Consider the following 16,069-nt stretch of genomic DNA (forward strand, 5'->3'; position numbering starts at 1 on the left):
GATGTCCCATTTTTCCTACTTGATTTGATGCTATCATCACTGACTCGGCTAAGGAGAGCTTAATATCATGTTTATGTGGATCCTTAACCAATGACAGTTTCACCCTTGAGCTCTGGACGGAGGCAGAATAATAAGGCGGCTCATTGTGTAAAGCTTTGGTGCGCAAAATCCATGGCAACAGTGTAGTGTGGGGGGCAATGTCAGCAGGCCAATATGTTTTTAAGGGCACCGCTGTGATGAAGATGTCCGGGTCTAATTCTGTCCCCTGCCGCTTAAGAGGTAGATAAGGAGCACTGAAAGCACACACACACACACACACACACACACACACACACACACACACAACCAACTGGAGGAGATATTAAAAGATATTAAAATTGAAGTCATCTTGGTTCCATTAGCCAAAGGGTTGCGCTCATCCAAGGTTACATAAAGGCTGGGACATTATTTTCATTGCATTTGTCAGCACATACACTTACACCAACACACTGGTATGCATCTCATATCAAGAAACCAACCCACCCAAAAGATGTTCTGTGCACTCAAGTGTATACACAATCCCCCCCAAAAAGACTTCAAAACAAGAAAAAAGGAAAAACATGCAACAAAAATACCTTCATCTCGAGGCTTGTTCATTGAAGATTCATCGTGTTTTTTTGTGAGCGGACCTAGGGTTAAGAAAAAAAGGGGGGAAAAAGAGAAAAGAGAAAATTCAAAAAAGATTACTGGCAAAAACGGAAAAAAAAGAATATCAAAAAAAGAAAAGAAGCAAGAGCAAAAAGGACAAATCAGCATCAAGACTTCATGTGTGCTAATTGTTGATTTTTTGTTTTTTTTAAAAAGAGTACAAAAACAAAAAAAAACAGAAGGCATCACAGACACAGATTTATCACAAGAAAAGACACAAGATCAAAGAAAACCCCATAAGTCTGGATGTGATCTCCTCTGCTTCCCCCCTGCAGAAGAAAATGGCTGCAACTGTTTCCTGTCCTACTCCCTCCTTTATGTCTCTCACTCTTCCTCTCCCCTTTAAACCATGTTTGTGTCATGTGTGTGTGGCTTTTGGGGGAGGTGGTGGAATAAGGAATGTGGCAGAACCCTTTCCTACCGTTAAACCAGGAAAAAGAGAGATTCTCTTAAAAAAATAAGAACAGGCAAAGAAAACAGGACCTATGAAGAACGGTGAGTCTGGTGATCCTGACGCTCAAACCCAACAAATCCAAGTTGTTACGCTGTTCTTTAAAAGGACGGTTGCATAACATTCATCAATGACACCTTTTTAGAATGACACACCAAACACAAAGACGCCTTTAATTGAGCAGCCACTGGCAGGGAGATAAGACAATGAGCCTGTAATGGTAAAAGGCATGTTAAACACACAGGTGCAGATAAAACAGGGCACAGGTGCTTTATGGGAATGTGTGTTTGTGTGTGCGCGTGTGTGTCATTATTTACTGGTTAAAGCAGGGAGCTGTTCCCCGGGCAAGTAAATAATTACAGAGTGCGACGGCAGTGTGTCATTTTGAAATGACAAGTGAGCGTGGCTCTAATTGCGTGGAGGAGTGCGGGTAAAAGGTGAGTGTAATTTGATCCCTCATTTGCCCATTGGGTGTTTTGGTAAATTAAAGAGTGGCAGGGAGGAGAAGAAAGAGAGAGAAACAGAGAGAGAGAGAAACACAGAGAGAGAGAGCGAGAGACAGAGAGAGAGATGCAGACAGATGGAGGGGGGAGAAAAACAACACTGGCAAGGACAGCATGGCAGGCCACACTTCAAATCTTCTCCGTCCTCCTCCTCCTCCCCAACCCGTCTTCCTCCCTCCATCACCATCTCTGATGAACTCTTCCTGACACATTGACAGCGTGTGGTTGTGACTGGACGGTTCTGTACCGTCAATGCACATCTGCAAAGCCTCCAATCAGGACAGGTTGGCATTTAAGTAAACCCACTTGTGTGTTTAAAGGGGACACGCTGGGCTTATTGGTCAATTTTCCTTCAGTGTAGGGAGTTTATGTTTTATGTTGTACCCTGTCAAAGTGTTAGAACGGGATAGACGTCTGTAGGGTCAGGCCTCTAGACATGCATGCAATAAGACACGCCTATCAGTCCCTCATAGGCCTGAGAGCTTTGTTTGGATTGGTCCTTGGATTGGTAGCATGTTGGCATAAACACACCTGGCGATACCTCTTCCTCACTTACAGTATATTCCAAAAATAAGGATTTGATTGGTCAATTGGTATCAGGTGACAGAGAAGACTGTGCTTCTTTATCCCTTTGGTGTGACCACAATGGAGCTGTGTGGTTGGTTGAGGTTCAGGCTACAGAACTCCACCCCTCATACTAAAGATGGATAGAACTTTATTTGTTGGGTTTCTTAACGTGTGGTCACCTTGTTGTAAGAATACAGTGAACAAACAGCGAGGTGAGAAAAAACCTCTTTTACACTCATAGACACGCTTATAGACTTGTGTTTGGCCTGCATCTGTGTTTCACTCAGTATGCACAGCAGGGGAGTGGATGTGGAACATTGACTTCAAAATAAACACAAAGTTAAAAATAAAGACATGTAAATCAGTATAACATGTATATTTCTAACACCATCTTCTTGTATGTTTCATTCCATCACAACGTAAGGAGGCCTGCATCCAACACACACTTTTCTCCAAAAATGATGTCAGCTTTAAGGTCAAAACCAGAAAATAGTTTTCACTTAATCTTTCAAAAGGGGAATCGGTGTAGAAAATGTTATTCACCTCAGCTTTCAGAGGGTGAATACAAGTGGAAACACACCACCTGCCCCACTTTGGGTAATTGAAGTTTGACGTTTAGTGAATTTTGACATGAATGGCGCTGTGAAACAGAAGAAGCCCCTGGTTGACCTTAAAGCTGAGGTTACAGTGTCTTTAGTCCTATTAACAACCTGAAATGTGAGGTTTATGGCATCCAACATGTTTAGACATGGTGTTATCACATAGCAGGTATACATCTGTACACACACTCGCTTAATGCACCATTTGTTGAACCTTTTGCTCAAAGCACAATGCACCTAAAAAGGCTTTGTTATTGATTGATGCCTGTCAGAACTAGGGTCTGAAAAACTTCTGATGAAAACCTCGGAGCAAACTGCCCCTTAAAGAAACCTGTGTGAGGCTTTAAGGGGGCTTGGAAATGACAAAATAGGGAAACTGAAAAACAAAAATCAACGGTTATTGTGCCGGCAACATGCTGTGAAGAAGTGTAAGATGGGATCCTGATTGACAGCCTGATACAAGGAGCCCGGCTGTGTGAATCAAGCCTGGAAAAGAGTCGGGTTTCTGAATCAAAGGAGCCCAGGCATGCAGGAGTGTGTGCACGCTGATGGAGCAAATCTCCCCGCAGACCCCCCCATCAACCACATCATGTCCTCTACACACACCTACACCCATTCATCTAGATTAGAACAATGCAGCCTGAGCGTTCACTTCTTCTGCTTGTTGTATTGCAGAGGCTTTGATAGCCATGATACAAAAAAAACTTTACCACCTTAAATTGTTTACACCCTCTCCTCAGTTTGTCTTTATATCCTCCTCTCTGTGAACCTCTCCTTGCATTCTGCTCAGTGTGTGTATGTGTGTGTGTGTGTGTGTGTGTGTGTGTGTAGAGGTGTGCTACGTGACGACCAGGCTGGGTTGTCCAACTGCACTTCACTTTGTAGCTGCTTATACAAGGCTTTACTTCAGCTTCACTTTCTCCACACACACACACACACACACAAACACACACAAATGGCTTACAAATGGATTACATACACTGGCATGGAGATGTACATGTATTCTTGTGCCAGATGCGAGATGTAAAGGTGATAAGTTGCATGCTAATGTATGTAGGAAATAGGAAATAGACCGAGCCTGAATTTGGCTCTTTCTCTCAGCACCGCCTGATTTTCTCCTCCCACAGCTACACGTAGTCAAACCTCGGAGCTTCTCAGTATAATTACAATCTCATTCACGACTCCCACTCGGGTTCATTCTCATGCTTTATTTGCCTCATCTACACAAATGCAGCCGGTGTGTTTACGGTCCATCATAGCTACATTACATCTGAGCCTGTATATAGCATCAGCACAGATTTTACAAACGGTTTCTAATATTGTGTATATTTAACTAAAACCACTATGGTTGTGTACAGTTATGTGATTGGACACAGAGGACATTTTGTGTGTGTAGACATTTATCACCGAGTGAGTTTGGATGAGTGGGAGTGTAACAAATGATTGTGTGCAAGGGTAAGAGTAAGTAGGTGTTGAGTAGCTCATTAAGGCGATGCGGGCCAATCCGGCATGATCTGCCAGTAAATGCATCTGCGTCTGACAGCATGTGAGTGAACGCCGGCTGCCATGGATGATGGACGCCGGTTCTGAGCTGTACAGACAAGAAAACAAGAGAGAGAGAGGAGGGACATCGTCTTTGTCCTCCAGCTCTAACATCCCTACGTCCAGGGAAGAGTAGGTTTTAGATGAGCGAGATGCGACCGCCCTTCCACGCATGCTTCACGTGTCGTGCTGCACGAGAGAAAGATACACTTATAAGTTGTACGGACAATCGGCCAGGCGGGCAAGCTGTTGCTGCTCCGCTGCCAGGCTTCTCCTTTAATATCACACATTACTCCTCATAACAACTCCAGCGTCTGCGTGTGTGTGTGTGTGTGTGTGTGTGTGAGGACCGGTCTCAGATGAGTGAATCAGTCCATTTTGTTTTTCCGGATGAATGAGGGTTAACACACAATTCATCTGTAAGCCAGTGGATGTTGTGTGTTCTATTTACACTCCAAACAATCTGACAGCAACACGTCTGTCGGTGCTTCTAAATGGATTTAGAAAGACGCCATTAGTCATTCCGTCACAATTAGTCCTCTGCTGATCTGGTATCATTAAGTCTCAATGCCGTTCTCTTATTGACTGGATTCTCATGACTGTTAATCAGACAGAATGGGAGTGCGCTTAATTATTTGGATTTCTACTTTAATACACACACACAAACATAATCAACCTTATCTTCATTACCAACGGCTAGAACTCTGTCATTTCAAAATGGGATTCCAGCGGATGCAGGGAGAGAGAATGTTTTTAATATCTTTGTCAATGTCTGCAGAAGTAATGACCATGATTTCTTGGAGTTCTGTCCCAATAAATCACCTTCTAGAACTACCGGTAGATAGAACATAGACATTAACATCAGGGTTTATCCAAAGGATATATTCAAGTTAAGGGCAAGAACTGTCTCAACCTGTGAGCCCACAACTTCAGAGCGAATAAAAACCCTGTCTGGCCACTAAGTTCTCTCAAAGGTGGCCGATAAAGATAAAAGCTGCTACTTGACACCTCTGCAGACTTGTGGCTCTGTAGCCTCCACAAAGTCAGAACTCATGTGAGGTTCCATCAGTAAACCACAGCTGTTTACCAGCCGGGCAGCTCAGCACCAAAGGCCTGAGCGGGGCTGTATATCTGCAGATCTGTTTCTTCAGATGGAGGAATCCTACTGTTGGTGTTAACTGTTGAGTTATCATTTCCTGTTCATGCTGGTGTCAGACCTTTTGCCTGTCAAACTGTCTTCCTTTAAGGATCTTCTCTCCTTAGGATTAAAAGAGGGGAATTATAACCGAAGGACTATTTAGCCATCTTCTTATTTTATAAATCCAAATGATTTCTATGGCAAGTTGGCAGATCCACGCTCTGCCCTGCTTTATTTCCTCTCTTTTCTCTGGTTTGCTTGTTTCCTCACAAAGACATTACATGTGCCAATGATGAAAACTATGCATCATCCAGTAAACACAATGTACAGCTGATCAGAGCCTTATTCTCACAGTCACACCCTGCAGAGTTCATAAGATCCGTATAGCTCATTTTCACAACACATCATATGCTGGTTTGTATAACAGAGTGACAGGTTACAGTTTAACGAGAGAGAAACTGGATATGATGTCATCACAAAACCTATTGGCACATTAGAATAGCAGCCAATCAAAGTGTTTATGCTTTCTCTCCCTCCCCAGTTGTCTTTATTCTTCCTCTCAGACTTCAGCTCTTTTCAGCCTTTCCTCTCTCTTTCTTACTTTACTTCCCTTCACCTTGTCTCCTTCTCCCTCTAGACAGCAACTCATATCCCTCTCTCTCTCTCCCTTGTTACACCTCATTCTAAAAGCTTTTGTACAGAGCGCCTGAGAATTATTGATCCAACCGGGCTGAAAAGAGCAGGAAAAAAAGAGGGGGGAGCGAGAGAATGGGGAGATGGGGAAAGAGAGGAAATGGAGAGAGGGAAGAGAGATGGAGAGTCACTGTGGGAGAGAAGCACAATGAAAGAGAGTTTACGGAAAGGTGAGGATCGAGTAGGCATGAAGTTCAAAGATAATTTCTCCCAATGTAGCAACACACACACACACACACACACACACACACACACACACACACACACACACACACACACACACACACACACACACACACACACAGTTAGGCTTATCTGATTTGTTCATGCAAACACTACTGGGGTTGCAGTTGTGTACTTTGGAGTTTAGCAGTGTGTTTACATGAGCACCATAGATGTGATGGACTATGTGGAAGTGTGTGTGTGTGTGTGTGTGTGTGTGTGTGTGTGTGTGCGTCACACAAGGAGAAAACTGGTAAATATGAATGATTACATATTTACTACTACTGTTATAATTTATACAATCCACCAAACCAAATGTGTAAAGTGTGCATGTTGTATTAATGAAAGTGTCCCAATGCTCCAGTGGAGACAGATTAGCAGTCAGACTCACATCATCTCCCATGATGCCCTGGGCGTGTGAGCACCACATCTATTTGTCTCCCCATCTGAATGACAAGAGGGAAGTAGAGGAAAGCTCACTTCTGAACCACTCTGACATTTCCTGTTTTGTCAGATAAACTGTGTGTGTGTGCTCTTTATTGTGCTAACCTTTGAAGCATGCAGACTGTGTTTTCTGACATGGGAATGGAGGTGAAGGGAAAGGGAAACAGGAGAAATGTGGAGGGAGGTTGTTAACGGGAAGCGATCAAAATGCCAACAGGCTCGGCCGTTCTGTTGCCATTTCATGTAGTTTTTCATCTTTGAGGTAATCTCTGCGGTATATTGCATCTCTTTGCCTTAGCGCATGAAGAGCACAAAGGAAACCATCTTTGTGTGTTGAACAGTCATTCAACAAACCCCAGGGCTATTTCTGTCCAAAGCAAAGGCTTGTAGGTGATCTGTGCCGTAACCTTGGGGTACGAGCTCAGATCTGTTTATAGGTTACATCCTTTGACCACTCCAGCACTAAAGGAGTTTTTATTCTGGGTAACATATCGTCGTCTGCACTCTGTGGTGGATTATAGTCACTCTAAGCTGAATCATAAACTGGGGCCGACTTCACCTCATTTAGTTTGGAACATTTGATCATGACCGGACAATTACACATTTAATTATATAACAAGTAATGATGGACTCCACTTTCTTTAGAATATTAACATTGGTATTGCCAGAAAAATCCCATATTGGTTGGGCCCAAGTGTGTTGACATCAACCAGTGAAGAATAAATACAGTTTGGGGCCGAGCGTTGCCTCAATCTACATCTTCCTCCTCCTCCTCCTCCTCCTCCTCCTCCTCTCTGCCTCGACTTGTGAGAGCTTATTCCATGGCAAGCTGCAGCACTGGGACATGACTAACCACCGAGCAGATGAGGCAGACCTCCTAATGCTGACAGAGTGTAACACAGAAGGAGTGCCAAGAAGGAGCACGGCGGATGATTTAGGTCAAAGGCCCAACTGGGACATCACAATTCCAACACATAGCTGTATTTCTTTCACTTTTTTTCTCTCTCTTGCTCTGGCTCTTCATCCTTCATCTGTCTGTGTCCTTATGTTTGCCAGCTGTGCACAGGTCTGATCTTAAATATGGCTTCTAAGGCTGATTCATGACGCCGCGGAGCCATTTTCCATTTGGGCTAATTTGTCCCACTAAGGCCGTCTAAAATGAGAATTAAATCCTGTTAAATTTGAATGCAAAAATAAAGACGGCGCTTGGGAAATAAACAGAACGCGTGTTATTATAATGGTTTTGGACAGTTTAGTTGCTATCTCCTCCACAAGCCAAGTCATCTTCCCTATGCTACGGCACCTAATGTGTCGCCTAGAGACTAAAGCTGAATCTGCTTCCATTTACAATCAAGGGAGGGAGAGACTCTGTGGGCTCATGGAAAGATTTTGATTGGCGTTTTTCATCTGAATGATAACATTAGTGCTTGCACTTAATGAAACAAAAGGGAGACCAACCGCAACACGCTTCCCTACAGCGCTCTCCATGGTGCTGAAAGTGTGCTCTGTCATGAGTGTGCTCTACATGCTTTACTTCTTGGTTCTACTTGTGCGCTCTATGAGTGTGCAGCACAGACATGACACACACACATACATTTAAAACAAGAACAGTTTGATAGTCTAACCTATTCATCTTTAATTCATCAGTATAGAGTTTGAGCTCCTTTTGGCCACGGCCCCTGACATCTGTGTTGGAACGCCACAGAAGATGAAATCACCAATGAACAAGAGCTCATCAATAGAAGCCTCGCAGCTACAGGAACTACTGATGCATTGACTTCCTCGCACATGAACGAATCAGCAGCCTTGTTTCACCAGAGGAGGAGGCCTTACCTCTGGATAACCTCCAGTTCTCTCTGTTCCTTCCTCCCTCCTTCCTTTTAATCTCTCCTTTTTCTCCCCCGTTTTCGCTGCCCTTCCCAATCAGTGTTCTGTGAGCATCAGGATCTGGCAACGGGACCTGAGAGTGTTCATGTGGAGGAGGGGCACAGCTCATTTGCATTCACTGCCAGTGGCTACCCCGGCTTCAGCAGCCCTAAAGAGATGGCCCTTTGAGCTGCATTGAAAGAGAGTGTGTGTGTGTGTGTGTGTGTATGTGTGTGTGTGTGTGTGTCTGTGTGTGCGTCGGTGTGAGAGAGAGACGGATGGGAGGTACATAAAGAGAGAGAAAACACAACATACTAACATAAATACTAACTTGAGATTCTGTGTGTGCGACCAGGTGTGTATGTGTGTGTGTGTGTGTGTTTGCATACATGGGGTTCTTCAGTAACTCAGCCTTGAGGCAAACCAAAGCTAGTATTAATCCCCAGACAGCTGAATTCAGCTTTTTGCTGTGCAGCCCCTCAGCAGCCACAGTTTGCTGCCTCTTTGATCTTCCTATATCTCCTTTTTTCAAGGTTACTTAAATAACAAGCAGGCTGGGAGTCTGAGAACACGATCTGTTTCCAGTTTCCATCACAGAGGGAACAGAGGCAGACAGGATTTTGGTAAAGGTCCAGCCTGTATTGACATCGTCTTTGTGTACGCTGCTTCCATACATAGTGATGGGTTTCTGTACTCTGTAGTTGGAGTCAGTTGGAGCAGGAGGCGACATCCTGACTCTTTGTGAATGGAGTTTGGCGGCTGTTTAGTTTGGTATAAGCTGTAACACCCTGACAAGAACGGTACGGTGAAAAGACAGAGGAACCGCTGGGACTGGTGACAGCTCTAAGGATCATGAACACACAAGTTGATATCAGCTCCACCAGCACACCAACATCTGAATCTTCAGTCAGTGTGGCAGCAGAAGCCAGCCAAGGCAGAAGTGGCACACGCACGTACGTCCTTTGCTTATAAGGAGGCACAGATTAAGCATGAACAAGCCAGGACGGCTATGGAAGAAGTCAATGCGCTGCAGAGAGAGGCAGCTGCCACTGAAGCCCAGGCTGAATTGGAAGCAGCTGAAGACAATGAAAGTGGGGGGAACTTGCATGCTGGCCCAAAGACCAACCTCTGCACCCCATCCATCTCACCATGTTGGCAGCCTCATCACATTGAGAACCTCCTATGTACGCCAGGCAAGACCACAAAGGTAACCTGGTGACCATGAAATGCTGTTTGACATTTACCTGTCAAACACTAATTGTTTCCCTGACCACACTCTACCTCCATGCTGATGGACTGTGATTGTAACGATCAATCACATGAAGGCCTTCTTAACCCCCTGTGATGTGGGGCATGACTAAGCCTGGTCTGAGACTACATGTTTGATAACAACTGCATCATATTGTCTAATTCTGACCTCTAAATCTTCCGCTTCCAGTGTGACTGGGGAGAGACGTGCTCAGAGAAAGACAGACAAAGAGAGACGGAAAAACAGAAACCAAAGAGTCTGACAAGCTGTCAAGTTATATATTTTGAATGCCCTTTCAATATTAAGCACCTCTGCTCTGTTTAAGTTAGCTTGGTCCCAGATAACCAGGGATTTCAAAATAACGATTAAATGCATGAAGTGCAACAGCGATCATCAAACCCAGCAATACATTCTGGATCAGCTCCTCATGAAGCATGTAGTCCCTTGCTTCAACCACAAAGAAAGGCAAGAAAAAGGGAAGGAAATTGACACCATTGCTTCCATGGGTTTACACAGCAAGTCAGTCAATGGTTTGAAGCAAAATTCATCCCTGACCTGGATCCAGCTGCAGACCCCCTGCTACTGGAGATGAACCTTGGGCCTCTCCAGGATACGTGGGCCCATTTACCAAGCTGTATCTGGGCTGGGTACTATTGGATGAGGTGTGTCTCACAGTCCTATGAAGTGACAGACCCTGATGGGGATACGGCCACTGACTGCTTCAAGAGGTCCCATCAGATGAATCCATAGTCTTCAGCCCGAGCGCCATTACAGCAACAAAGCCAAAAGAACACGCACAGTCAAAGTAGAGGGGCTTCTAATTTAAGTACTGTTGTAAAGTCAATTAATTCTCCTGCGGCTAAAAAGATAATTTAAATGAGCTGTCAACAGCTAAATCTTATTTCTGCCTTCACTGCTCATCCAAAGGAAATGGGGATGATTGGGAAGCTGTGGAGAGAAAATGGTGGGGATGTAGGGAGTAGGTGAGAGAGAGAGAGAGAGAGAGAGAGAGAGAGAGAGAGAGAGAGAGAGAGAGACAGATGACCTGCATGAATGTGACAGAAAGCCTAACAATGTAGTGCAGAGATGATCGCTGACTGTGCACATACATGCATCGGCACACACACACACGCTGAATATTGAAACCCACCCACGCATGCATGTTCACACACACTCCCTCATACACACTCCCTCTCCCCATCTCTGGCTTACAGGCTATAAATAGCTGGAACTGAGCCCTCACTAATTCCTTCATTCAGACTCTAGTGGAAAGGCAAACACATGCTGCCTTTGATGCACACAGAAAAATACAGGAAGAGGTGGATGGTTGCCAAGACAACATCCTCTGCCCCACTTCCCCCTCTCTTGTTCCGTCAATCTACACTCAGCACTCCTTGAGCCTCTTTTCCTCTCTCTTTGGTTCTCGTATTAGACTTTCTCTCAAAGTAATGCTGTTGATTTCAACCTTTACAACTTCAATCCTTAACGATTTTAGCCTTTGGACTTTGATGGATTTAGCTTGTTAAGGCTGAATGAGGCTTTTGGTTCTTATGTGTTTTAACATAACTAATAGAGATGTCTCTGAACGTCCTGCACACGGCCCTCCCAGAGCATTTTGGGTCAGTGTGTGTGTGGGGCAGAGCCAAAGATGGTGAATACTCAATGAATTCCCTAAGAGCACCCGGGAGCAATACTGTGTGTAGCAGCAACTGCTCATTCTCAGGGAAGTGTATTCTCCCTGCATCAGCTTGGGCTGGCAGAAGACTGAAGGAGAAAGAGGCGATATAAAGAAAGAGATGGAGCAGAATAATCTGGGTTTTCCCTGGCATCAAAACCAATATACCTATATTACACTTCAACCACAGCATGCTGGCTCCGTTCTCACCCATTTCCATTATTTATCTGTTTGTTTTTATCTCCCTCTTTGGTGGTGGCAGTGTTGCAGTGCAGCCCTTGGCCACTGGGTGCATTATTGCGTTAGTATGGAAGCTTTTTTTGATGAATCTCCTCAGTAAATTGAGATCTTGCAGAATGGGTAGATGTGGGAGTTTGAGGCTGATGCATTGCGATAGATAAGGTTTGGGATGGAATCATTTATAAGGCCCCTAATTTGCGCCCTGGAGCTTCCAGAGGGGCTTCAGTTGAAGCAGCGGGGAGCTAACAATGCTGAGGTTATTGGTTCAAATCCCAGGGCGATAACCTGGCAAAATGGATGCATTTGCTCTTTGAATAGGACTAATTGATTAGAACTAGCCCAGGCACAGTTTGTAAGCGTCTGTCAGGGTTAGATCCCATCCTACCATCGCTAAGGTGACTCTAAGTCCAGCTGCATTTCTCCTCTATGCAACCACAAATGAACAGTTCTGTCAGATGCTGCTTGTAAATGTTTACAGGTTTAACTCCTAAAACAACATCCCCTGACCTATTCACCATCACATCTCTGTCTGTCACTGCTGAGAGAAGAAGGCAGTGTGTCTGTCCTCCCCTCATTCATCCACCCACCGTCACTCTGCAGGAGTCTGAAAACCACTTGATATGATTTATTGGATGTCATCTCTAGGGGAGCCGGTGCAGCACCCCCCCCCCCCTGCACTGGGTGAGGGAGCATCCTGCCTAAAGGAATAACCAGCTTCCCAGGGTCCTAAGTTCTGACTCCCTGTGTCACAGCAGGTACAGTCAGTGATTGCAAATTCATTCCAGGAGAGTTTCTAGCAAAGAAAAGACTGGACCATCCTTCTCTGTTGCTATTTTTGTATTTAGATTCTTAATAATCACTAAAAGTCTTGTATTGTATAGTATAATTATCCAACATAAAGTGAAATACCTTTGAAACACCTTTTTGGGTTAATTTGTTCCTTAAGTCTTGCAAAATCAAAAACATTTGGACAACAGGTGCAGAGAATGAATGAATCCATGATCAAACATGTTTAGCAATGAAAATAACACACATTTGTTAAGGTCCCACTTTCATCCCGACCTCCTGATTACTGTATTAAGAAGCTAATTTGGATTTAATCCACATAAAAGTGGGGGAATTGTTAAGTATTCCATCTTTTCAGCGGGCTGAGAGATGCAAGTACTGTAAAAGTCAAAAGAATTGAAATGAAGGCAACCAGGAGAGATGGGAGAGGAGGTGGAACTGGGCTGAGAGAAGGAGAACCTGCAGAGGTGTGTGTGTGTGTGTGTGTGTGTGTGAGCACTGTCAGCCTCTCCTCACCTCACCTCTAATCTGGAGATAGCTGGACATGAAACAAATGTCTGGGAATGAGCAAGTGAGCAGAAAGAAATGAAATGAGGAGCAAGGAGGAGAAGAAATCTACATCATAGTGAGCGGCTCCTCCTCTCCACCTCTAGCCGAGTCTCCTGGGAGTGCTGAGGCTCCCAATGTCATGCCTGACTTGGCCACCATAAATAAACCAGCAGCAGGGGTTCAGAGGTGTTGAAACATAATCATGTATTACAACTGAAATCGTGAAAGCATGTTTACTACTCTCAATGCGCACACACACACACACACACTCGCTAATTGAGTTACTGTGGAATAAGTGTCTAATGCTTCATGTTTAAAGATGAAGGTCAAAGTCTCAGAACTCTTCTCTTTTCAATCTACAACATTGACGTCATTGAGCATGTGTGTGTGTGTGTGTGTGTGTGTGTGTATGTGTTATAGCACTTTATATATATATATATATATGTGTGACAGTTCACACAGCTTAGCCATACATCTCTGGAAAAAGAAAAGCAGGCTGTGTGTGAGTGTGAGATGAATCACATGCTGGTGAATATATATATATATGTGTGTGTGTGTGTGTGTGTGTCCTATATGTGCCCCAGGAGTTGCAGGTGGCGATGACCGTTTGTTGGGGTGAGGAAGGAGGATGGGTGTTGAGCTGTGAAAAGCTAAAAAAGTCCAGTGGAGTGAAGGGAAGTGCTGAAAGGGAAAGTGGAACGTGTTAAAGTGAAGGAAAGCTACAGAGTTGCTCACCGCCTCCACACTGTGACGTATTTACACCCATTTGGTAAGGGAAACACACACAAATGAGCAACTCTTCTTCTCACAGATGAATACATACATACAGTACGTGGAGTGTGAAGTGCAGCACTTGTAAAGTGTCACCTGAGTGTGTGAAAGTGTGAAAGTGGTGCTGTTCTATTCTGGAATTCTGACACATTCTCATGTAGAGTGTGTGCTAATTAAAAACAAAGATTGTTATTCTGAAAGGTCTTGTGTGGTTTTGAGGTCTGAAAAACCAAAAGTGGATGTGAAATCTTGATTGTTCTTTTCTCAAAGACGGCGGCGGCTTTGTGCGAGACGGAATCATGAAAAGAAAATGTGAAAGCGTTCTTACGATCACCTCGGCAAGGAGACAGAGGGAGGAGTGAGGAAGGGTGGGACTTTTTATGATATCACACCTCAGACAAAATGGAAATATTCCTCTTTTATTGTTCACACACCTAATGGAGCCCTGGCAGAGAGAAAAAAAAACCTGGAATAGGATTTGACTCAAAAGAAGAGGGTTCTTGAAAGTAAAAATGTAAGAAAAGGCAAATGTCACCAAATCATTTCTCTGTAAAGTCCTAAATAAATGCTTGAATACGGTGCTTTGTTCTCTGGCTTTACAGCTCCATGGATGGGATGTTAAATTGAAAAAAAAAACACATCCCAGGAATATTGAGCTCATTCTTCCCTTCTCTATAATAACCCACATAAACTTACCCGACTCCAAAACTCACTGCACATCTTCAAAAAGCACATGAACGTGTGAACCCAAAAAGGAGAAAATCAGTGAACTTCCCCAGGCTTCTCTCCCTGATGATCTACTTACTTACTGTTCTCTCAGCGTTCTCCTCAGCACTAAACACCTCACGCTCACACATTAGCCTTCATATCCCACCCTCCAACCCTCCAACATCCCTCCTTTCCCCACTGTCCACTCACCGTCCTCTGTCGGTACATAGACATTGAGGTAGAGGCAGTCCTCGCTCTGGTTCTGGATGTAACCCGCTGCCACGTCCAGGTTGTCAGTAAACCACACAGGAAGCATGATCTCTGGCAGCACGCCGTGCACGTTCTGGGGACACACGGGGGCGAACTGGGTGGCGTTGCGTATCTCTTGCCAGGACCCTGGGGCTTCGGGTGGCTGGAAGCGGCGGTCACCGATAGGTGCGGTGGCGTAGGGCACGCCCAGGTACTGCTCCACGGGGCCCAGGATCTCATTGTTCAAGTCCTTCTTGATGCCTCTGATCTTGCCATAGTTGGTGGTGACCATGGGATGTTTGGAAGGGTCCATCTTCTGGCACGACGCCAGGCTGAAGAGCAGGACGACGCTCAGAGCACCCATCAGACACCCATCCCTAATTACACTAAGAGGGTGTGTTCTGGCCAACAGACTCAGCCTACCACGTTTACTCAGAGCAAGAGAAAGGAGATACATTACTGGGTCCATGCTGTTCAGGCAGCTGCTTCTAGATTGCTTTGTGTCCACTGAAATGTTAAAATGGGGAGGATCTTTTTGAAATCTACAAGGTACAGGATAAGAGGGGCAAATCAAAATGACAAACACACCCTGAGAGTGTAAAAAGTGGGTTTGGTCCAGACAGGGTCCAGATGAGATGGAGAGTGAGCTGCTGGGGGGAGGGGGAGTCCCTTTGCTGCTCGGGGAGGAGGTTGGACCTTGGTGCCAGGACCGGGTCAGTGTTGCTTCTAGGTCAAGATGGTCACAAATGCTTCCCAGCCACAGTTCTGTTGCGTTCCATCCCTATTGTTCTTGTCTTATTCAGACACCTCCGATCCACGAGCGTAGTAACAGCGGCTAAACTCTGCAGAGGGGAGGAGAGAGGAGGAGGAGGAGGGATGAGGGAGGAACAGGTTTAAAGAGAGATGATGAAATAAAGAGGAAAACAAAGAAAGAGGGAGAAAGACAGAGGGACAAGGAGAGAGAGAGAGAGAGATAAGAGAGATTATATCTTATCTAAAACAGAATCATCTTCCATACAAATGTAGCCAGTGAAACAAATTCCCTTGTTGCCAAGAAAAGACATTTGCTGAAATGAAAGCAGGGGAAATACAAAGGCAACACTAAAAATAGACACAGTTATTAGAGTTAG

The 16,069-nt window shown here is 44.7% G+C and overlaps 1 protein-coding gene across 7 annotated transcripts in view; it reads right to left on the reverse strand.

Moving 5' to 3' along the window:
• nlgn2a (neuroligin 2a) overlaps window positions 1-15,408 on the reverse strand; it is a 73,689-nt gene extending 58,281 nt beyond the window's left edge. The window contains exons 1-3 of one of the 7 annotated variants that reach the window (XM_076165232.1): window positions 14,865-15,317; window positions 11,656-11,670; window positions 5,172-5,180 (exon numbers count right to left, since the gene is read on the reverse strand). In XM_076165232.1, the coding sequence (XP_076021347.1) occupies window positions 5,172-5,180; window positions 11,656-11,670; window positions 14,865-15,303 (463 nt within the window). In that variant the 5' untranslated portion in view covers window positions 15,304-15,317. Of the gene's footprint in view, window positions 1-614; window positions 669-1,769; window positions 1,793-5,171; window positions 5,181-6,827; window positions 6,833-11,655; window positions 11,671-14,864 lie in introns of all 7 variants that reach the window. The other 6 variants (XM_076165228.1, XM_076165234.1, XM_076165231.1 and 3 more) reach the window with 6 other exon arrangements.
• Window positions 15,409-16,069: the final 661 nt, after the last annotated feature.

The sequence above is a fragment of the Genypterus blacodes genome, unplaced genomic scaffold (genome assembly GCF_046128005.1).
Source record: "Genypterus blacodes isolate CSIRO-AG114 ecotype Tasmania unplaced genomic scaffold, CSIRO-AGI_Gbla_v1 ptg000142l_1, whole genome shotgun sequence".
NCBI lineage: Eukaryota > Metazoa > Chordata > Actinopteri > Ophidiiformes > Ophidiidae > Genypterus > Genypterus blacodes.